The sequence below is a fragment of the Diceros bicornis genome, chromosome 3 (assembly GCF_020826845.1).
Source record: "Diceros bicornis minor isolate mBicDic1 chromosome 3, mDicBic1.mat.cur, whole genome shotgun sequence".
Taxonomy (NCBI): Eukaryota; Metazoa; Chordata; class Mammalia; order Perissodactyla; family Rhinocerotidae; genus Diceros; species Diceros bicornis.
This window is the reverse complement of record NC_080742.1, coordinates 20,003,092-20,028,225: the sequence shown is the minus strand read 5'-3', so window position 1 is coordinate 20,028,225 and position 25,134 is coordinate 20,003,092. Positions and strand designations below refer to the sequence as shown.

At 32.5% G+C, this 25,134-nt stretch overlaps 1 protein-coding gene across 1 annotated transcript in view; it reads left to right on the top strand.

Annotated features, from left to right (window-relative positions):
* HGF (hepatocyte growth factor) overlaps positions 1–25,134 on the top strand; it is a 74,772-nt gene that overhangs the window by 39,338 nt on the left and 10,300 nt on the right. Inside the window, exons 9-14 of the mRNA XM_058524514.1 lie at positions 2,512–2,686; positions 6,080–6,207; positions 14,197–14,299; positions 17,929–18,062; positions 22,973–23,011; positions 24,234–24,330. Coding sequence (XP_058380497.1) covers positions 2,512–2,686; positions 6,080–6,207; positions 14,197–14,299; positions 17,929–18,062; positions 22,973–23,011; positions 24,234–24,330 — 676 coding nt within the window. The remainder of the gene's footprint in view (positions 1–2,511; positions 2,687–6,079; positions 6,208–14,196; positions 14,300–17,928; positions 18,063–22,972; positions 23,012–24,233; positions 24,331–25,134) is intronic.

Here is a 25,134-nt window from a genome sequence, read left to right as displayed (position 1 = left end):
GTTAATCTCTGATGGGCTCAGCCTTGAGCTACCTTCTCAGTGAGATGTGATGAGCCCATATCTAGCCAAAGGTGGCCTTGATAGACATCAGAACTCATCAAGACTGGGTTTTTGGTTACATGTTCACAGTGTCAGAGTGATACTCAAGAAAAATGGGTCAGTAATAAACAAATAAAACAAAACACACACAAATAATTAGGAAAGTAAAAGAGTTGAAGTACCCAAGACGGGCAATGAAGTCCATGAGAAGATTAGTGGAAGTGTTTTTGCTCTGGTTGCCCTAACTCTGACCTTCCTCCCATTGTTAAGATTCTGAGTTCTGACCAAAAACACGAGTTTGCTGCCCAGGACCTTGTGCTCAAGAAGTGGGAGAGTCAAAAGTTTTCTTCTGAAAATGTTAAGCTAATGAATTGATGAATTCCTGGAGACATTTGTTTTTGTCTTCTTTCACATCCTAGTTTTATAACTAGATATGAAATATGTCAGTACAAGCTTGACCTTTTACCTTTTTTAGAGTTATAACCCTTTAAAGACATCCCCCATGCACTCAGTCTTCTCAAATCATTTATCAGTTAATTCAAATCATCAGAAATATAGTAGCTTAGTGGCATTTGTTTTGATGAAATATAGTTCCTCAGGACCTATGAAATCCATCTTGTTTTCTATTTCATCAGAGAACTTTAGATAATATTAAAATCATAAAGCACTTGGCTAACCAGCACCAACTTTTTCTGTACAAGTAGTTTCTCCCAGCCCAATAATTTTAGTTCTTCCTGAATTGATACATAATACCAATACCAATATATATTAATTCTCTAGGCTATCAACTCTCAATGACCACTTTATGAGTCAATGTCTGGACATTTTCTCATCTCCATTTGAATTTCCTTTTAATTTATTTCTGAGCCACATTTCTATTCCTTAAAGTAGATACATAAGAAATAAAAATCTATTTTAAAATGAGCTGAAGAAAAGTTTTTAAAAGGGCAATTTGTGGAAATCTGTATATACAACATGTTCCAGTGGTTGGAATGGTCGTTAATTAATCCTCCTCCATCTTTATACAAAGCTTCATAGAATAACTCCAAACTTAGCCTCAACTTAGTTTGCATGGAACTCAATGACATAAAGCATTCAGCCACATAAGATAGTAATTATTTGTAAGAAGAAATAAATTTAAATGAAATTGAAGAGCCATTTTAAAAGAATTTACACTATTAAATGTGGAACACTTTTCTAGACATCTCTAGCCTCTGAAGGCATGTCTAATTCTGACCTCTCCTTTGAGAAGTGATACATCTAATTCCAGAATGGATGAATCAAAGACGTTTATTCAAATAGTAAACTGTTCTAGAGGTGTCAACTTGAGTTTTATTCAGAGGCATCTTGAATGACCACTTAGAATGTAAAGGTAACTGGGAAGTTTACATTGACTTTACTCTATTGACATAAACATTTTCATGTATCTTTTGAGAAGGTATATGAATTTTATTTGCTCCAGAATGTTTATGTTTTGTTTAAGTGAGTAAACATTAAAGAGAAAAAGAGAGAGCCTAAGTTGTGGTAAAAATTTAATTTTGTATTTTTTTTACTTTATTACTGAGATTTTCATGATCTTCCTGACATGTGGTAAGCATTGCAGTCACACTAGGAAAAAAGCAAGAAATAAATCTGCCTAGGAACAACTGATTTGTCTTTGTAATGCCAACAAGTTGATTAAAAAGAAAAATTTAAAATATCAGCTTAGAATATATTTATCATATTAGAGGGAAATCATGATTAATACCATTGCCAACTTTATGTGTATTTAAGCAAACTAATTTTAGGAATAATTGTATAGTTATTTCAGAAATACTGAGTATTCAATATTTATAAGTTCTAGTGACATATGGAAGTATAATGCCTTTAAAGAATTATTCAAATTAATTCAAACACTAATTTGGTGTTTGAAAGAAAAATTGGAATAGAGATAATAATAATAAATTCAATTTTTTTTGTTAACTTTGCTTTCTAGACTAACATTAATTTTCCTTTTCTTACTTTTTTTATGGTCAAACTCAGAGGACAGTGCTTTTTAATTTCCCTACTTGGTGACCACATTACTCATAGATGTTTTTCAATTTCTAAAGAAAGAAAGTGATTTTTTAAAAACATATATGCTGTACTTAAACATTAATAAATAGATTTTACATCTAATGTTCATGAAAGATTAGACAGAACCAGAAAATTTAAATACTATAAGATGATGATTTTTGAAACTGATCTAGATAAAGCCAAGCTAGAATATTATGTTTCGTAAGCAAAGAAATTCCACAGTTGAGTCCACCATGTTAACTCACTTCTTCAGGTTGAGTGAGATAGTAATAACGATAAATTGAATTTTTTATTCCACTCAATTATTATAAAACTTTTGTGACAGAAAACCCTGGTAATACAAATGCAAGTGAACTCTAAGAGGTAGATGCCAAGTTGAAAGGTTTTATTTAAGTTTGTATTTCCTTTTACCCGTAGCTCACAGTACTATGAATGACACAGATGTCCCTGTGGAAACCACTGAATGCATTCAAGGTCAAGGCGAAGGTTACCGGGGCACCACCAATACCATTTGGAATGGAATTCCATGTCAGCGTTGGGATTCCCAGTACCCTCATCAGCATGACATAACTCCTGAAAATTTCAAGTGCAAGTGAGTAAATTAGGCAAACGTTATAAGTTTCAGTAGGCTATGGGGAAATGAGGCAGAGTGATTAGTTTTTACTAATTTCTGTGTTAGTGATCCTTAAACTTTAGTGTACCAAGGGATAATCAGGAGTTAAAAGGCAGATTCATCCACCCAGAGATTTTTCCTTAGGTCTGATATTTGGACCTCAAATATGCATTTTAACCAGCACTTTAGGTGATTCTGAGTCAGATGGTTAATATACTGTGATTTGAGAAACACATTTCTAGGTGTCTGATCACAGCTTTGTTCTTGCAGATCTATTTAATAAACCAATTAGTGGTAATGATAGCCAGGCAAGTTTCAAACTAGTGCCTTCTTAAGTTTTCATATTAACTTTAGGGGAGATTACATATTTTTTCTCTTACAAGAAGAGGCATACCTTGATTTCATTGAACATTGTAAACTGAGTTTTCAGCCTTGAAACAAAATTATCTTATAATTTTAAATCAATATTTTCTATTATTTCTAGATTTGCTTTAAAAAGCAGGGAAGTAAAACAATTGTTTAGATGAATCCAGCTGAAGAAACTGCCCTTGAATATCAATTATATAGTTGTTATGTGTCTTCTCCATGGCTACTTTTTTTCATCACTTTTGTTGGACAGACACGGCCACAATGCCTTGTGTTTTTAAATTGTCCACCTCGTTATGAGGAACATAAAATGATTGCTTTTGAAATTTATAACACACGTGTCATTCATAGTGGCTTTGCTGAAATAACATCTATAAATAACATATATTGGCTTTATGTAATTGGCTTTTAATAAAAGAGTTTAACATTTCAAGATGGAGAACTATGAGCACTAGTTGCCCATCCACTAAAGACAGGAAATATTTTATGTTTTTTGGGGTTTTTTTTGGTGAGGAAGATCAGCCCTGAGCTAACATTCACTGCAAATCCTCCTCTTTTTGTTGAGGAAGACTGGCCCTGGGCTAACATTTGTGCCCATCTTCCTCTACTTTATATGTGGGACGCCTGCCACAGCATGGCTTAACAAGTGGTGCACAGGTCTGCACCCAGGATCCCAACCTGCAAACCCTGGACCACCGAAGCCGAGCATGCAAACTTAACCATTATGCCACCAGGCCGGCCCCTATGTTTTTTTGTTTGTTTGTTTTTGTTTTTTAGTTAATTCAATGTAATTGCTTAGATAGTAAATATTCATCTGTTATGATTTTTTCATTATTTAATAACAACAAATTTATAGTTGTCACTCTGGGTTTATTTCCCACCGTTTTCTTTATAGCAATTCACTTTCTATTCCTGACCCATGTGTTTCAGACCTCCAAAATAAATATCAAAGTAGAGAAAGCAAAGAAAATGAGAAAAGAATAGTTAAGAGGAGGAGAGACAGTGTCAGTGCCCTTCACACTTTTTGTTAACATCTAATGATTGGTAGTAGTCAAGTAAGAAATTGTGTATGTGCAAAACCCAAAGAACTGCATCTGTAAGAAAAAGAGAATAATTATAGAAATTTAATCACACATTTCACAATTAAAAATTATCAAAAGTTTAGCTGTTATGTGTTATCAGAATTTAAGCCATCCTTTCTAAATTTAGTTATTTGGTCAAGATAAACAAATATAAATATCAAAAAGCAAAAAATGAGCTGTGTTATAAAACTGATAAAATCTGACAACATTTTGCTCACAAGATTGATGCATTTACTATTTGTGGTCTAGCAGAGAATGGTGTGCTGGTAAGGTGGCTCTGGTTGTATTAAACTCTATTTGCCCCAATACTGAGACTCCTTACAAATGACAATTTTTAAAACACTATAACTGAAAATACTACCTGTGATGAATCTACATGAATCATATAATCATTAATTTGTTTTAGTAATTGTAAACAATTCTTCTTCAATTGAAGGGAAAGAAATTAGGAAAAAATATTCAGGTAAACGTTGGCTCTCATTCTTGCTTAATCTAGATTAATGAAGTGCTTCTAGATATAGAGTGGGCCTAAACTAAGACTTTCAGTGGCCTTAGATCTCTGTTTAATTATCTTGCCTTAAATTGGCAACTCAGTTTAACTAAGCAATTATTCATCTAAAATTGCAAATTTGTGTAAACTTTATGTTAAAGTCAATGCACATATTTTGTACTGACAAATTTTTAAAGCATAAGTATAAATTGGTTACAAGAAATAAAAGATTTTCTTTATCCTTCCAGTTAATAATTTCATCATTTTATAAGAAGGCTAAAGGCTTGAATATAGGTTATAATTATGAAAACTTGCTATACAATGGCCTTAACTATTGGCAATCACTGTTCTCATAACCTTAAATAACAGTTTGACTGAATAAACTATTACTTGTTGATTTTATAACCAAACCTAAGCTTTTTCCTTAAAAACTTCTCATTCATAGTGGTCAATTTGGGTATTAATAAAGTTGTAGTACTTGTGATTGGACCTAAGTGATAGAAATAATGTAGTTTCCAACAGATTGAATATTAATTTTCTTAAATTGTCAGCCAGGGATCTATAAAAAGAAAGTACACACGCGTCAAATTAGAGAGCATTTTTCAGGAGAGCAAATCATAAATTCCACATTTTATTTCATGTGAATCTTATATTAAGGTAAAATCCTTTTACCTACAGAGAATATTTGTATACACTTTTTCCTTATTAAGAACTCTAGAAGTCTAATTAAATCACTGGTAAAAGAAAGGCTTTACATGTACTATATTGTCAACTTCTATAGTTAGATCTTCTATATCATAATTAGGCCTTAATTTTGCAGAAATATTTATAAAGATTTCAGGTAACTTCTCTAAATCGAGAAAGAACTACTTTGTATTTAAAAGAAATCTATGCAGCAAATTAAATAAATCAAAGGAATACAGAATTCAAGGAAGAAATAGCTGTCGTGTTTTTTGTGGCAAATGTTTGAATAGGTGGAACTGTCACTTTAAATGAGAGTAGTTAATGACTATTAATAATAGCCTTTCTTCGGCAAAGAGAGATACATGTTGTTTCTACATTATATATGATCCATGAAAACATAATAAATAACAAGCCAGTTTTTAATAATTGTAACAGTTGAGAGTCCCAATCTTGAGAATGAGTGAGAAGAATGAAATGGTACTGTTTCTTTCATGAAGCAGCAGTGTATGTGTGGAACTCCAGGCCTGTAGAAGGAAAAGAATACTGATATCTGATAGCGTTTATTTCAGTAATGTGCACAGTGCCAGTTGTTTATCCTGAATTCTAAGTTGTTATAACTAGCCTAAATCTAAAACTTAGAACGCTATTTTGTAGACATGCGTACATTCTGGGATTCTAGAAATGTGATAGCGCTGACTTCACCAATGTAAGAACTGGGGCAATTTACATTAACGTGCTTATTCTCAATAGGGATCTAAGAGAAAATTATTGCCGAAATCCAGATGGGGCTGAGTCACCCTGGTGTTTTACCACGGATCCAAACATCCGAGTTGGCTACTGCTCGCAAATTCCAAAATGTGACGTGTCAAGTGGACAAGGTAATAGCTGACATTTTGCAGTGTGGACGTGATTAAGTTCAGAGGAAGTGCGTAAAGGGAGTTCACATTTTACAGCAGAAGATCTACTTCTTCTGCACTGGTTTTGCTGGTTAGCAAAGTCACCAAGTCTGAAGTTGGATTTCTTTTACATATTCATTTGCTCAACATTTATTTATTTATTTGAGTGTATACTAACGACCAGGGACAGTTTCTAGGCACTGGAGGTATATTGGTAAACAAAACAAACTTCTCTACCTCATGGAACTAATTTCCAGCAAACAGAAAACAAGTACAATAAAAAATGGGGGTAGGGATATTAAGTTAGTTTGTGGTATATGCTAGAGAGAAAAATGTCCCAGTTAAAAGAGAAGGGCTGCTATTTTGTATTTTAATAGTTTGGGAAGATCTTATGTATTAAGGAAACCTGTAAGGAGGACCTGAAAGGAGTGAGGGAGCAGCGTGTGCCATGTGTGTATATTTATAAAGAGCATTCTAGGTTGAGCAAACTGCAAATGAAAGTGACATGAGATGGGAGAGTACTTGAAAAGTTAAAGGAAAGAAACACCACATCGTTGTGGCTGATACAGAATGAGCAAGACAGAGAGTAGCAGGAGATAAGGTTAGAGAGCAATTGGGATGAATTTGCATAGGTCTTACAGGAATTGGAAGGATTTATACTTTTATTCTGAAAGAGAAGGCACTCTGTTGTAGGGTTCTGAGAAGTTAAATGATCTGTCTGACTTAAGTCTTAACTGGACAACTCTGGCTGCATGATGCAAAATAGCCAGAACTTCTGACAAGAGCCAAAACAGGGAAATCAATTGAGTGATTGTTTCAGTAATTCAGGCAAAAGATGAGAGTGATGTGGACGTATGTATTAGCAGTGGAGATGATGGGTAGCAATGAGGTTTGGGATAAATCACCATTGTGCTTGGAAACATAGACGCCATTGAAGGTAGTTGTTTCAGGGAGCAGCAGTAGAGAAAAGTCAAATTGAACTAGGTTTAAAAAAGAAATCATTTGTCAAAGATTAATAATAATGTTGGGCTCTGGGCATTCATTGGTATGTAATGAAATGAGAGTTATTTTTTAAATAATCATAATCTTTCACATAAATTTATTTATGATGGTAATGGTCATGGGCAGTCCTAAATTATCCTAAAAAGTCTAAGCCAGATTTCAATCTCCGTTTCATAGATTTATTGCCCTATACGTACTTCTTCCATCCTTTAGCTTTTTCTTCAGTGACATTTTTCACGAACAACTCTGAAAACAGTTGTCGAGGGAAGAGAAGATGAGTCCCTTTTCAGTCAATTTCACTGTTCTTTGGCAGATTTTAAAGGTCAATTGGAAACAAAGTTGAAACCAACGATTAAGGGAGGTTTGGTACCAGCTGGGTCTTCTTTGTCTCTGTCTTGTTCACTTAAACAATTACTGTTAATTTCTGAGTGATAGAGGCAAATGAGAACAATTTTTTTATAAACTTCTGGTGTGTCTTAAGATGCTTTTACGTATAGTCATGTGCTGCATAACGACATTTCAGTCAAGGATGGACTGCATATACGACAGTGGTCCCATAAGATTAGTACCATATAACCTAGGTGTTAGTAGGCTATACCATCTAGGTTTGTGTAACTACACTCTATGATGTTCACACAACAATGCAATCGCCTAACAATGCATTTCTCAGAACGTATTCCCATTCTTAAGTGACACGTGACTGTAGATAATTATAAAAGTATAATTATCAAGGGAGAAATAACCATTGAAGCAGGAAAATTAGAAAACATAAGAGATTATTTTATACAACCTCATGTAAAAAACTTTGAAAATGAAAATGAAATGGGTAATTTACTAGGAAAATTCCAGTTATTGGAATTGATCCTGGTAAAGAAAAAAAACCTTAAGTAGAATAATTTCTATAGAAGAAATACAGAAATTTGTTAATGAACTATTCCACCAAAAATACACCAGGCTTAGATGCATTCATAGACCAGATAATCTCAATGCTACATAAATTGCCCTGTAGCTTAACAAATATAATAAAACTTCCAAATAATTTTTATGATGAAATTATATTTATATCTAAACATGATAAAGATAGCACAGAAAAAAAAACTATGGAATTATTTCATTTGTGAATATTAATATAAAAATCCTAAATGAAATTTGAGTAGAAAGTCTAATAAAGAAATTAGAAAATAATACATAATGATTGAGTGGAGTTTAGTCTAAGAATAAAAATGGTTCAGTATTAGAAACTCATTAACATAATTCATCTTAGATATGAGAAAAACAATCATATAATAAATCTCAACAGATTTTGAAATTCTTGTGACAACATTCACCCATTCCTCATAAAAGTACTCAAATAAGAATTTATAGAATATGTACACATACATATCCATATATCCATATCTATATAGAGAGAGACTTCTTTGACATTTATATTCGCATTTTAACATATAAATATATAGACATACACAGATGCTCCCCACACACATATTATATATATGGGTATACATATATGTATTTCAGTCATAAAACCACCACTTACTTGATCGGGAAACATTAGAGGCATTCTTACTAAGGTCAGAAAGAAAATAAGAATGCCTACTATCTTCTCTACTACTTAACATTGTAAATATAAGTTAACATTTTATTTCTCTTTAACATTGAATTGGAGATATTATTCTATATGATTAAATAAGAAGGCATATTGATTGGGTAAAAAAGCAAAAGGTCTCTTTTTATGCAAATAATATGATACTAATATACTTGAAAAACTGAATTCAAATAAAAAAATTCACTAAGGTAGCAGGATATACAATTAATATACACATATCAATGGCATTCATATATGGGTTTGAAGATCTAATTAAAGAGAAAACTGCATCCATAATAGCAACAAAACTGGTGGAAACTTAAAATTGACTTAGAAAGAAATGCATAAAATCTATGTGATAAAAATTTTAAATTACTCCTGAAAGCCACAAAAGTGTACTTTAACATTTAGAAAAACATCTCTTGTTCTTGATATAACTCAATATCATAAATACATCAAGATTATACCTAAGCTAATTTATATGTTTAATGTGATATTAATAAATAGATCAACAAATCTTTTTTTGATACCAAACAAATTAATTCTAAAGTTCTCCTGGAAGAATAAACATGTAAGTATACTAAGGAAAACCTTGAAAAGGAAGAATGATTAGAAGTAATTAACTCTGTCAGATATTAAAGTATTTTATGAATAGTTTATAATTAAAAGAGTGTAGTTCTAGCACATGAATAAATTTACAATTGGAACAAAACACCAAGTCCAGAAATAGACTGCTTACTGAGATTTTTTTATATTAAAAATTGTGGCACTATATATCACTGGGTGAAAAATGAACTTTTAAAATATAATAATGGGTCAACAAGGTAAACATTTGGAAAAATGATAAAATTAAATCCAGGCCTCATACCATACCAGAAAATAAACTCAAAATAGTTGAGATCTAAACATAAAAAAGGAAACCATGTAGATACTAGAAGTAGACTTGGAAGAATGCCTTTACAACTTAGATGTGGCAAAATGCTTTCTAACTCTCAAAATCTAGAGGCAATAAAAGAAAAAAAAATTATAAACTGCATCAGAAACCTATCATGGCAAACAGAAAAAATTAACAAACCCACCATATTTAAATTCAAAAGACAAACGACAAATTGGGAAATAAGTTTTGAAATGCCTATCACAGATAAAGAGAAGATATTTTTAATACATAAAAACTCTGAAATTGAAAAATAAGAGACCAAAAAAATTAAACAATGGACAAAATACATGAACAGAAAGATATCTAAAATAAAGTATATAAAAATTCCCTTAAACACATGAAATTATGCTTAAATTCACATGTAACAAGAGAAAAGTAAAATATAAGTATTGAGATTTCTTACAATATGAGACTTACATTTCTCACGTATACATTCGCAAAAATTCAACAGCTTGACAACACCATCTTTTGGCAAACCTATATGAGGAAAGGAACTCACACACATTGCTTTGGTGTGGAACAGAATTTTACAATAATTAATAAAATTACATAGGCATTCACCTTTTGGCCCAACAATGCTCTACCTGAATATACAGCTCCAACAATATGCAAAAACATATGCAGGGGTTTTTTATTGCAGCATTTTCTGTAATAGCAGAACATACTATTCTGACACAGCCACACAATAGAATACTGGCACAGCTACACAATAGAATACTATGAATTCGCAAATAGAATGATTCTGGCACAGCCACACAAGAGAATACTATAAATTCGCAAAAAGAATGATAAAACTCTCCATGAACTAATGTGGAGTGATTTTCAGGTACATTGTTAATTAAAAAAAAAAAAAAAGCAAGGTACTAAAGTATGTATCTGGTATTCTACTGGTAACAAACGGATTTACTACTAGTAGTAAAGAATGGGATACAATAATACATATATAGAATGTATATACAAATGATTTGCATGTTAATATTGTATATATTTGTGTGTGTGTGTGTATATGTATATATATAGGCTTAGTTTTGCTAGAAACTAAAGAGAAGAAAACACACAGAAGCCATAAACAAGAAACTAATGGGAGCTGGCCCTGTGGCACAAGTGGTTAAGTGCGTGCGCTCTGCTGCAGCGGCCCGGGGTTCACTGGTTCGGATACCACGCGCGCACCGATGGACCGCTTGTCAAGCCATGCTGTGGCGGCATCCCATATAAAGTGGAGGAAGATGGGCATGGATGTTAGCCCAGGGCCAGTCTCTCTCAGCAAAAAAGAGGAGGATTGGCAGATGTTAGCTCAGGGCTGATCTTCCTCACAAAAAAAAAAAGAAACAAACTAATGAAATTGGTTATTTGTAATGGTGGGTAGTGGGTAGAAATATAAAGACAGAGGCAAAGGGAAAATGAGAATTCTCTGAGTACAGTCTTTCATATATTTTTGACTATTAACCGATATTAATATTTTAAATATTCAAAAGTGACCTCAAAAAAGATAGAAGAAAACAGAAATGTGCCTATCTGTATATAAATGGATACCGTTACTACAGAAAAGGAAAAAAAGATCTGAATGACTTTTGGATACAATTTTCTGACTGTTATAGCCTCATTAGGATATATTTAAGGAAAAATAATTTTAAATACATTTTGAACTTTAAAGTGTAAGTTTGTTGTTAGTATTAGGATGTAGCAGCTTTGAAATTATTTTGTATGCATTGTAGAATCGAGAAAATGAGCAAACATATTGATGTTACCTGGAATCAGGATTTTCATCGTGGGAGAAAGGAAAGAACACATGAAACGGAGGAGAGGAAGAACTCTGTGGTGGTGTATTGGAGTTAGAGGAATCAGTAGTTACTCTGAAAACACACACACACGCACACACACATGCACATACACACCCACGTTGCCTAGCTCTATTAAATGAAAAGGGCTAGAAACGATGGTACCAAGTAGCAATGAGCACACCTAGCACCCACTTCTGTCTTCTAGTTGCCTTTCATCACTAAAATAAACAAGGGCTCCTTGGAGAAATTGATGGTTCCAGGCCTGGGGCAAGAAAAACACAAGATGAGGCTGGAATATTTTTTGCCAGCAAGTTAAGAAGTGCTCAGAAATTCATGTCTTCCTGTCAAAAACCCATAACCCAAATGTAATCACGAGGATAACATCAGACAAACTCATTTGATGGATATTCTACAGAATACTACACCAATTCTCCTTAAAACTGTCAAGGTCGTCAAAAAAGAAAGTCTGAGAAACTGTTACATCTAGAAGAGCCTTAGAAAACATGACGACTAAATGTAGTGTGGTATCATGTGGGATCCTAGAACACAAGAAAAGGATATTAGGTAAAAACTAAGAATATTTAAACAAAATATTGTCTTCAGTTAAGATTGATACATCCATATAGTTCAGTAGTTGTGACAAATCTGTCATACTAATGTAAGATGTTAAAAATAGGGTAAACTGTGTTGGCAATCTGTACCAACTTTTCCTTAAATTTTCCTTAAATTATAATCTAGCTGGTAGCCCATATTCAAATAAAAGGTGATAGTGGTGAGGAGGATCTCTTCCTCTAACACAGAAAACATAGAGGTAAAAAACAAAAATGTATAAAAAAGCAATACCAATATACTACATTGCACAATTGCTTTCTTCAGTAAGAGCCTATCTAAAGAATTTACTGCCTACCAGTTTAAACTTTCCTAATACAGAAAGAAGAAAAGCATTGTCAGAGGAAAATATTTTAATTGGTATATTCTACATATATTCAAGTATTGGATTTTACAAGTTTATGCTTTCTGAAAACAATTTTATTGTGTACTGTAATGACTGCTGTATTATCTGCATCAAATCCTATCTTGTTTCAGTTTTTATAATTTAGCTCAAATTCCTTATAGTGTTATTGCAAAATGTGATCCATGGATACAAAAACATGACTATTGAATATACTTATTATATTTTTTTTCACTATGTTAACTGATTCCTGAACAAATTATTATTCATTTAAAAATTTTAGTAGGATTTGTACCTATTATTTATTATAATCACATAGCATATTAAAACCAATGACAATATACTATAGTTTACCAAGTTTAAAGCAGAGAATAATCTTAACATTGATGTACATTTGTAGATAACATTTTATAGTCAAATCTACAGTTTTTATTCATTTAAAAATTAGGAATGTTTAATAGTCACTTTTTAATTATGCAGTATTATTTCAAAATATGGAATGGTGTTTCTTTTCAAATGTAGAACTGCAATTTACATATATGGAATAACACTTCTTTATACGATTTTTAAAAATTAAGAATATGGACACTTATCAATGTTTAATAGAATACAAATTGCTCAATTAAAAAAAGTGGGACATGATAAAAGACACAGGATCCAGTTTAAAGTGGCTTCTATTGGCTAAATTTGGAAATATTTAAGCATCAAAATGAACAACAGGAATAGATTACATATCACAGTGAATAAAAAGACAATGTGTGTGTCCATATTTATACTACTGCTTCTACTACTAGCACTAGTATTACTACTACTACCACTGCTACTACTACTAGTAGTAGTAGTAATACTTAGATAGAAGGAGTAGGGGAGAAGGAAAAACTGTCATTTACAGAAGAATGACAACTGATAGATAAAGAAATGTAGGAAATGGAAAAAATAACTATTTTAAAACCAGTGCATGATTCATGCACAGTTAATCAACGTATGCCTAAGCCATTTTGTGAAAATTTATTTGGCAATAGGATGTTTACTCAGTCTCAAAGTCCCCAACAATTTTTTATTGTTGTTTATATGAAGATAAGTTTTTCCTTTACACCGCTTAACCAAATTATCCAACTCACCACCAGTAACGGAACAAACTGACGTCACGTATCACATGACATAACGGTCTGAAGAGGCCACAATATCACCCAGCAATGTTCTTGTCTTTGACTTGACTTTACTCATGAGAAAAATAAAAATGAAATTAAACAGCATTTGCAAAACAGCTGGCTTGTATGACTCAGAACGTCTGTTTCATAAAAGACAAAAATCAAAACACAACGAATGTGATGAGTATATGAGTGTTCATTATATCATTCCTGTGACTTTTCTGTGGAGTAAAATTTTTCAGAACAAAACGTTGGGAAATATATATGTCATTCTAAAAGTTCTCATTTCTTTGGTGTCCCTAGGGGCCACTTATTTAATTTTTCTTCGATTTTTTTAAATTTGTAACTTGATGCATAAACTCTCACTTGAATGAGGAAGAAATTTGGCTAAAAATGAAAATACTTTAATCCGAGATGTTTAAATCGCTTTGATTTGTACAGATTTCAGAGTGCTTGGTTTTAATTTATATGTTGATTTTCATGAATTCATATGCTTGTAAAAATGTTTTTGTTCTATACTTCCTAGTATTCATCAGTTTTCTTTCTATACTTTTTATGTTTAGATTGTTATCGTGGGAATGGCAAAAATTATATGGGCAATTTATCCAAAACGCGATCTGGACTAACTTGTTCCATGTGGGACAAGAACATGGAAGACTTACACCGGTGTGTCACTTTCTTTCTTTCAATATATAGTATATAGTGATGACAGCAGAGAGGTATATTGAGCTGTGTGCAGTGCCATTTCTTTCTATTCTTTTATATCTCATGGTAACCTAATAAAAACGTTAGACTGATTATTCTGTGCAACTCAATTTAACATTTTCTTTCTATGTAGCAAACTTTTAAATAAGCAATTCAATCCATCACATATTTATTGAGCATTTACTATGTGTTCTGCTCTGTGATAGGTGCCACTGGGAATATTAACAAAAAGTAAGCATACATTTTGGCTCCACCTTTAAGGAGGATATGCTCATATTGAGAAAACAATTACATAACTTGATAAGACAATGTATAATTAAGTGTCAAATCTAATGTTTCAAATAGTACATTATATGATTATGTGCTCATAATTAATTATTAATATTAATTCATGAAAAATCAATAAGTGACCATATTTTAATAAGTGACCATATGTTATATATTCACTTTACTAAAAACTTAAAGAGACAGATTTCCTTGTATAGCTTTATTTTGACACATAAAATTTCCATAATTAAACAAATGTATATGTAACTTAAATATCCATAGATATCAGGGAATTAGGTAATTTGACATTGGATATATTTAGAGAAAAAGAAGTTATCTTCCACTTGACTCTAGCAATATTTCTAGTGTGTTTGAAATTACAAAAGAAGTATGAGATATAGTTATGACATAAAACAGATTTTTAGTAAATATCCCAGAATATATGCACTAGAATAAAAGAAAAAAAAAGTGTCATTTGATCAAGTACCTACAGCATGGTTGCTTTACATGAGTCGTTATTTCATTTGACCATCACAATCCTTTGAAATATTTCTGCATGTGTGAATAAGAATTAAGGGCTCAGAGAGTTTTAGTTGTTTTGCCTCCAGTCCTCCTTTAACTTTAAAGCCTTGATTCTCTTCTAAAATATACTTAGTAGTAGATGATATTGTTTCAATTAATTTGCTTCAAAGCAAATAGTGTTAGTTATAAAGCAGTGCTCTCTAACATAAATACGCAATTCACGTATGTAAGCCACCCATGTACTTAAAAGTTTTCTAATAGCCACATTTAAAGAAGTAATTATTTTTAATAATATATTTTTATTAATCCAATATATCTAAAACTTTTTCATTTCAATATATATTATAAACATGAAAATTATTAATGAGATCTTTTACATTTTTTTCATATTAAATCTTCAAAATCTGATGTATATTTACAATTATAGCACCTCTCAATTTGGACTAGCCGCATACCAATTTCTCAGTAGCCATCTGTGGCTAGGAGGTATGGTATTAGACCCTGTAGCTCTAGCACTTCAAAGACAAGCAGAAGTCAGCCCTCATGGATCTCACACTCTGGAATGCCAGCAAACAGAACATGCCAAAACCATATTATAAAAATCATGAAAAATAGCATATTTTATGCTATGGGAATGCAAAGAAGTAACTCAGACTTAGATGGCCGGAAAGGCTTCTTAGAGGAAGGGGCATTAGCTGGGACATATGTGATAAGTAGGAGTTGGTCAAAGGAAGTGCAGGAGGAAGAGTACATCAGGCAGAAGGAGTAGCTTGTCCAAAAGCCCAAAGATTGATGTATTTGAAAATAGAAACAATTTTGGAAAGGTTGAAACGTAGTGTAATTTGGTCAATGTCCACAGTACAGGAATTCTCCAGTGGCAAGACCACATAGAGCCCTGTAAGCTGTGTTAAGAAGTTTAGATTTTATCCTTAGAATTAAAAGGATTCATTAAAGAATTTTAAGCAGGAATTGGCATGATTAATATTAAATGCTGTTTTCAACACTGATATTTTTAAAAGCGTTTTGGAAATATGGTGGGTTGGATCTAGCTCTTACAGACTTATGACAGACAGTTGTACCAACTCTGCCTTCGGTGATTTCACGTTGGAAACTAGATATTTTTATGGTGGAATTATTCACACTACAAAAATCAGCAAGGGTAACAAATAAAGACTCCCACCAAGCACACCTCAAAATGCCAATTGTTAAACATTTACTAGCATACAGCTGGAAATATGTGACGTATTTATTCAGGAACCACAATGGTTATAACTCAATTCATTGAGTTTAGGTTTAACTTTTGGAAATAGTTAAAAGTCATTTGGAAATAATTGGTAGTAAATTGATGAATGATTAAGTTGCATGGTACCATTTTGGTTTAAGAACAAACTATGACTGAGTAAGGAGGTAGTACAGCATGGTGGTTTTGAACATTGACTCTGGAAAGAGCCATGTGTTCAAACCCCTGCTCTACTGCTTACAAGCCGTGTGACCTTAGACAAGTTAATTGTCCTCTGTGGATTTCAATTTCCTCAGATATAAAATAGCATAATCTTAAAGCCTGTCTCATTTGGTTGGTCTCAGGTTATAGTATATGTAAATCACATATAATAAAATCTGGCACATAGTAAGTACTACATGTACTTCCTGTCCAGAAAATGAACTTCCTGTCCAGAAAATGAGTTTGCAAAGATATTTCAAGTTTCCATATCCAAGCTCTTCACAATTTTTTTTGTGTGTGTGTGAGGAAGATCAGCCCTGAGCTAACATCTGCCGATCCTCCTCTTTTTTTGCTGAGGAAGATTGACCCTGGGCTAACATCCATGCCCATCTTCCTCCACTTTATATGGGACGCCGCCACAGCATGGCTTGCCAAGCGGTGCTTCGGTCCGCACCTGGGATCTGAATCGGCGAACCCCTGGCCGCAGCAGTGGAGTGCGCGCACCTAACCGCTTGCGCCACCAGGCTGGCCCTCTTCCCAATTTTTTTTAATGACATATTAATTACATTTGAGCATGGTAGTGACTAATAATACAAAACAAATTCAGTTAGGTGTATAGTTTTCTTTGACTTGGTCAGGATGGCCATGTGGAATTTGACGTTATTAATGTTCGTGGAGTAAATACAAATATTGAAGTTATATGAGTGGGCATGGTCTTATAAAATAACACACAATATTTTTGTTTTTATTTTGTAATAAATTTAGTTAAGGTGTAAAATGAGAAAGGCTGAAGTGTTAGTTATCTGTCAAAAAATCATATTTTGTAACTATATGACCAGTGAAATTTTAGAATTTAATTATTTCATTAGCACATTATTATGAATTTTCAGTGTATGTGCCTGTACTTCGTCCTGGTGATGTTGCTAGTGATGATTCATATGTTTCTAACACATGAAAAAAAATACTTTTGCAATAGCTTTTATTTTGTATTATTTTATAACCTTGATCTTTGTCATCTGCTCTTTTTTTGGCAGTATGTCTCCATTTCTATGCACAGGGGTATTGTTACTTTGCCACTATAATTATTAAATAGAAGCAAAGCTACAAAATCTTTCATCATTTTATCTATGCTAATTATGCAGCCCTGTCCCATATTCCTGAGTTAGAGACCATGCTTCCAAACTGTAAAAACAACAAGAAAATAAATCTCAAACAAAATAAGTCAAATTCATGCCAAGTAGAAACTTGTGTTGTATCTACAATGAAAGTTATGTGCTAAGATTATATCTTCTTGGTGACATTTTGTTTCTCTTGGACAAAATGAGCATCTTGTGATGTTCAGAGTTTGTTGTTTATACAGGCACATCTTCTGGGAACCAGATGCTAGTAAGCTGAATAAGAATTACTGCAGGAATCCTGATGATGATGCTCACGGTCCCTGGTGTTACACAGGGAATCCTCTCATTCCTTGGGATTATTGCCCTATTTCTCGTTGTAAGTACATTTAGTAATCTTTTTCAGGTGGAATATTTTAAATATACCATGTCTCCTCTAAATTGATACCTTAATCACTGGTGGAAATAATATAGGAGGGCTGGAGATGATCCCAAAATGAAGATGCACTCCAGACAGCAACACACACACACACACACACACACACCTTTTTTCATCTCTCCTCTAGACAAAGAGACATTCTGCTGACCTTTTAAAGAAGATTTTCCTCCTTCAGAAGATTCTCATTTGGAACCCAGAAGCAATAAATGGCCATGGTTCTAGTATGACTGGGCTAAAAAGACCTCCCCCTCCTCCCCCACACCAATACTACCTGTTCAGCCTCTGAATGTAGCAGAGCTCTCAGCAAAGTCCCGGCCCACTAATAGACCCATGAATGGACCTGAGATAGTGCTGCTTCTATGTTCTTCTCAGTTCTTTAGCCCAAGACTAGGAAGCCTGGAGCATTTTATCCATTTCTCTAAACCCAAGATGATTTTGTTAAAAGGGTTTAGTGTGTAAAGTAAAAGATATATGTAAAATATATGTGTGATATACTTTATATAAAAGAACTTCTATATATCAATAAGAAAAAGATGAGATAATTCAGGAAAAAAATGAAGAAAATGAATCTTCAAGAATAAATATAACAAATGAAAAGATATTAAAACTTATAGTAAAAAATGAAATGATAAAAGCATAAGAAATCATTTCCACCTATCAGGTTGGAAAATAAGAAAATGATTGTTAATGCCCAATATTAGTGAGGGCCTGGGTAGTCAGGCTCTCTCAATTCTGTGCTACTTTATGAATTGGAAAGCCTATTTGGAAGTCAGTGTGGGGAAATGTATGAGGATTTTTCAACCTTGGCACTACTGACATTTTGTGCTGGATAAATCTTTGTTGTGGGAGGTTGTCCTGTACATTATAAGACATTTAGTACCCACTAGATGTCAACGGCACCACCCTCCCTCCAGTTACGACAATCAAAAGTATCTCCAGACATTGCCAAATGTCCTCTGGGGGGCAAAATCACCTCCACTGAGAACCACTGATGTAGAGTAATATATATTGAGTTGGGAAAAGATCCTCAATATGTTATTGAGTGAAAAAGCCTTGTTGCAAAGCCGTGTCAATAGCAAGAGACCGTTTTACTACACTACGTATCTTGTAGCTCGATGTTTATAGCAAACATCTTTAAACATTATGTTAAACTACCTTCTTGTTAAAAAAGACATACTTTTGTAAGTCCAATAAGAGTACCATTTTAAGAATTTTTTTCTTGTGAGACAAGCCAGTAGCAAGTATCTTGAAAACAGCAGCAAAAATACCCACTTTAAAGAGAGAGCTTAGGTTGAAGAAATGATGTTTGCTTTAAAACATGAAATACAAACGCGTCTATATTTTTCCATAATTTACGTTAAATTAAGAGAGAATTGTACTTTAAGTGGAAACAGAGTCATGTTTCATGAAATTTTAACATAAAAAGGCAAACTTCTTAAATATGATGTTAATCAAGTATATAGTTCACTTGAAATTTCTCAACCTACTTTTAATAAAGAAATTCTCTATAATAATAAATAAAACCTTATGTGTTTGCAAAAAATTGTATTTCATATTATTATATTTTATTTCATCATCTATAATAACAGCCTTTCAAATTAGTGTTTTCCTAATGTCCTTCTACTTTTCCCATATTAGAGTTTGCATAGGTCCTAAAAATGTTCTTCTATGGAAAATACTTTTCAAGTTTTAACACTAAAACAAACAAGCAAACAAATGTACCTCTCTGGCACACACAAAAAATTTTTAATGGTTAAATGATTATAGTTTCTAAATATTGATTCAACCTCACGGTACCTTTTGTGAAGTCTCTGTGATGAAGAATAATGGAGGCTAATAGAATATCCAGTGATCTAGGAAGAAGGAAGAAAGTCAATGATCTGGCTTCTAAAACATGATCTTTTGCTTTCTCTACAAGAATCCAGGTTTGTAAAAATCATAGTAGCTTAATTTTAGCACATAGATATAGTTAAGAGTAAAATGCTTCTGTAGAATATCAGGGAACTGTGACTTGGTTTATAAACTTAACTGATACAAGACTCTAATAATTTAAAAGTTTTCAAAATATATTTTCAACTAACATTTTTAAACTAAAAGTTAGTAATGCGCTTTGAAAGACTTCAGGGTGTTGCTAGTATTTGATTAAATGCTATTGCAGATAACTCATTTTTATTTCAATGTATTCTGAACATTAATTTCAATAAATATTTTTACACTGTCATTTTTCTAACTAATATTTATATCCAGGATTTATTTACATTTTCCTGCTGGTGAAAGGCTAATAAAATTTATCTTTAGAAGATTTGAGTTCTTATTTATTTAACTCAGAGACTGTATAAATCATTTTCATACTATACATTTGTATTACAAAACATGTAAAGGTTTTTATTTCTTTTTAAAAAATGCTTACAAAATAATATTTGACATATATTTTTAAGATTATCAAATATGCAAAAATAAAACTGTAGAAATGTGTATATGTTTGTACGTATACACACTTAGTATGTTTTAGAAAAATCTTAAGTATTAACTACTGAGAGTGTAGTGGTTAAGAGCTTCAACCTTGAATTCCTGGGTAAAAATTCCAACTCTATTGCTACAAGTGCCTTGAGCAAGTTACTTCTATCTCAGTTTGTATTTATTTATTCATTTATTAACAATTTTAAATTGAGCTGCTATTGTGTGCAAAGCCGTATATAACATGCTAGGTCTACAACAATATAAACAATGTTCCTTCCCTCAAATAGTTTTCAGGGTAGAGAGGAGACATTTATGTAAATTATTGCAAATATAATCATTTAATAAATATTTTAATATTAAAATATATAAAGAGGTTGGGAACATAGCTGTCTGCCTGGAAAAATATGTGATGTTCACACAGTTTTGAACTTGAGTTGAAACTTTAAGAATATGTTAAAAGAAACGTTTCTTCATGTTTTCAGTAAGAGTTTGTGTTTGGTTCTGAGGCCGTATAAACACACACACACTTAACGTACTCTTCCATAGGTAAAACTTTTATCAGTGACACGTTTTCCTTCTTCAAATTTAAGTTAAATCAATACAAAAATCAAGATTTTTATCGAATAAGATTTGTATCATATGTATTTTTTCAGATTTGAGTACTGTTGTGGAGATAGTGAGGGAAAAGTAAAGAGAAGTGAGAACGGTACTTGACAGTAAAATGGAAAAGGCCTAGAGAGCAGTTTCTCTCAAAGTTTTGCTCAAAGTGTGCAAAAGAAGAACCTGAAATGTTTTTTCAAAATTCATAATCTAGCCACCAACCCAGAATCTCCAGAAATATAATTTTAAATGGTATTCCAGCTTAAAGTGTGAGAAATATTTGCTGAGAGGAAATTACCTATATAACTTATGTTATAATTGATATAACTATTAATTATTAAAACCCCAAATTTACAATATCTACAAATTTTTAAAACTTGAAATATTTTAGTAAGGTACAATACTGAACTAAGTACTTTGTTGACCTATTAACTTGATGCTTAGAAATAGGAAACTTGATATGCAATTAAGGATAGAATGAATAGTCTAGTCTTTCTCATCACAACATAAGGAATAAATATTTCGTTTTTTATTTTAGAATTTTCAAGTAATTGACTTGAGTGGAAAAACCAATATCCTTGATGTTTTAATGACCAAAGTCAGCCTCAATCTTAATTTGTACTGTGAACTAAAACACCGACCTCAGCTAAGACAAAACCCTCCCCCAGGATAAGCTAAAGGGAAAGAGAAATGATGAAATTTATATGTTTGCATTTACCCTTATTCATTTAAAATACCTAGATCTGGAAAATGAACATAAATAAAACCTTTTAACATGTATTAAGTCTCTTGAGATTCACTATAAATAACAATCAAATTTGCATCTATTACAAAGGAATCCATATGCCATTACTGTTTTGTTGCTGGTTTATTTGAGCTCAGGGCATTTCCAGGGATTAGAAACCAGCTGGGTCTAAACAGTGCCTGACTAAATTCTATGCCATCAATTCTGAACAGTCAGACATTAAACTCCAGGAAATGTCTTGACCTCATTCATTACTACATAAGTATTTTCAAATCTTAACATCTTCCAAGCTTTTCTCTTTGCAGCAATTAAACCCCAGTAGGAAGGTTATGAAAAAGGAGTAAGTTATGAGGTTTTAGTTAGAGTTCAGTTGCAGTTTCCAATGTTCTCTTTTTTCCATACTTTTCGTTACCATCTGGAAAAACCAATCTTTGAGATATTCTAACAAAACATAATTATATTTTGTTATCCCTCTTTTTCCATTAGTAATGTTGATTTCTATCTTCTAGAATTCTTGAAGAGTTTTCTGAAGCATGTGAAGTTTCAATTACCCTCAACCAAGTAAAAAAATAAAAGTAATTTTCAGAAAAAATATAAATGGGCCAAATTACAGTAAAAAAAAAAAAAAAGGTCTATCTATATGAATAGCCCAAGCAAACAATAATAAACATTAATCTTATTCAATGAAATGTTCATTGTGTACAGTGTTGGGCACTTGGTAGAATGAGGCTGCTCCTTGACACCAGCAGTGTAATTCAAGCTGCCAACACTCATTAAACCACACACCTGAGAGCATCCACAGTCATAAAACAGAGCTTTCCTCACATCATCCACCACCAGTAGGCATGTACCTTCAATATTGCTCAGTAAAAGTGATACATAATTACTCGAGTGCGTTATTATATTTTATCTTTGAATAAAATGTCAAGAATTTTAGTAAATTTTCCAATTCATGGATATTTGAATTTCAATATATAGCTTTGATTCTATATAACAGAAATATGTATGTATGAATTATGTATATTTTATATATTTATTTTTTCAGGTGAAGGTGATACCACACCTACAATAGTCAATTTAGACCGTAAGTAATCTTTCAAAATATATAGTATATTTGAGTCTGTATGTGTCAGAAAAGATGTCATTATTTCTTCATAGAAAAATATCACTCTATTAACTCTTGTCATAAAAATAAGTTAATATATTTGTTTTTATTTTTTAAAAAATTTTTTCTATATGCATGTATACAGGAGTTACAAAGACAACTGCATACTGAATGTCAAAATTCAATTCTCTATCAGAAAATGTATGATATATTTCACTTTGAAAAGAACACTTATATTGCTTTTAATTTTAGGCAAAATGTATATAATGGACCTTAACTATCCTTTATGTTAAATCAGGATGCTAGAGTCAGAAAGAATGAAACCAGAAGGTTGGAAAGTTATGCAGTGTCTCTCTCCTGCTCTATCTTTAAAGCTCTTTGCATGCTCTACCAGGCAAAAGATGACACAATCTGAGAGGTTCAGTTAATCCTCAGCTTAAGAAAATCTGTTGGGAGCTGCTTGTTTTTGATTTTCACATATTTCTTGGGCTGAAGGAAATTACTCAAGTGTTTTGATTTAAGAGACCACCTGCTGTGCCCCAGGCTGAAGAAGCAAATGGAAATCTATTTTAGACTATGGACCGGAGTAGAAAGGATAAGGCAAGGAACACAGAGGAGGGTCAGGAAAAAGTTTACTCCAAAGAATTCTGTATTATATCATTTAGATATAATAATTTGGACATAATAATAATGTCATTTGGATACAATTTCAATAGATATAATGTTGGTAGCATTTCAAAATTGCTCTATATTCTTACTGTACAAATTCAGAAGTAATAAATGAAATATAGTTTTGTTTTTTTCCCCACTCAGGTTATTGATTTCCATTGGCATTTAAAAAAAAACAGTATAAGTAATATTGTTCCATTTTATGTTGAGGTGGTGAGGGAAATGCAATTAGTGTTAGACCTGAAGAATTTGTACTTAGTGCTCGGAGAGCAAAGCCGCTATCACTATCCTGGGAATGCTGTTGACCTTGAGTTGGTTAGTTTTTCTGTCTACCTAGATGAGGACAGAAAACATTTTGGGCCTGATTTGGCACTGTAGCCATAATATTTACCTTTTTTTCCCCCCCAAAATGTTCTTCTGACACAATTACAGTAGTTACATTTGTCTAGTTACCATTGCCTTTAAGAAAACTGAGAGGCACTGATTATTTCAAAATGTTTTGTCGAAATGTTATGTTTGGTTCTCTTTTTAGATCCTGTAATATCTTGTGCCAAAACAAAACAATTGCGAGTTGTAAATGGAATTCCAACAAGAACAAATGTGGGGTGGATGGTTAGTTTGAAATACAGGTAATTATTAGTAGACACAAATCATGTGTATTTGGATTATTTGCAAAGCTCATTTCCCGGCAGTATGGCCATAGGTGATCATGCAGGTTGTGCTGTCCACACGGCACCCATCTGAGGGTGGCACAAGAGGGGACTGATCACATAATGCTTGCCAGACAGCCCTGGATTTTGCAATTTGTGCCTCCAGATATATGCCTTTTTAAATGTTCACAAAAGTCCCATATGTGTTGGCATTGTCCGCGATTATAAGTGACACTTCAGTTCTGATTAAGCAAAAGACAACCACACAGAGAACCTACTTATACTTTGGTATCACCATAGTAGTTATAATATATATGTTATTAACTTCACAATCTAGGATATTATGATTTTAATTTCTACATACCTGTGCATAATTGCATCAGAAATTTTGTTTTTAATTTCTGAATTTTTCATTGTCATTCTAATGAAAAATGGCAATAATTTTAAATTCTAGAATATTTTATCATTAAGAAAAAATTAACAAACTATATTGATAGTGGAATAGTCTTGCTATTATGATATTCGGTGTGGATAAAAAATTCTTAACATAGTTCTCTAAGCTCTTAAGAATCAATGACGTTTAATTTTTTGCAAAATATATTGTTATACAAAAATTAAGCTTAGTAATTATGTCGTGAGAATTAGATATTAAAAGTAGGAGTTGACTTAAAATCTGATCTTACAACTTTCTATACGCTACATATGTTATACCGTATGGTAATCAGCACATTTGTCTATATTCATCTCTATTGGAACCTCTTCGTGAAACATACCGCAAAATGC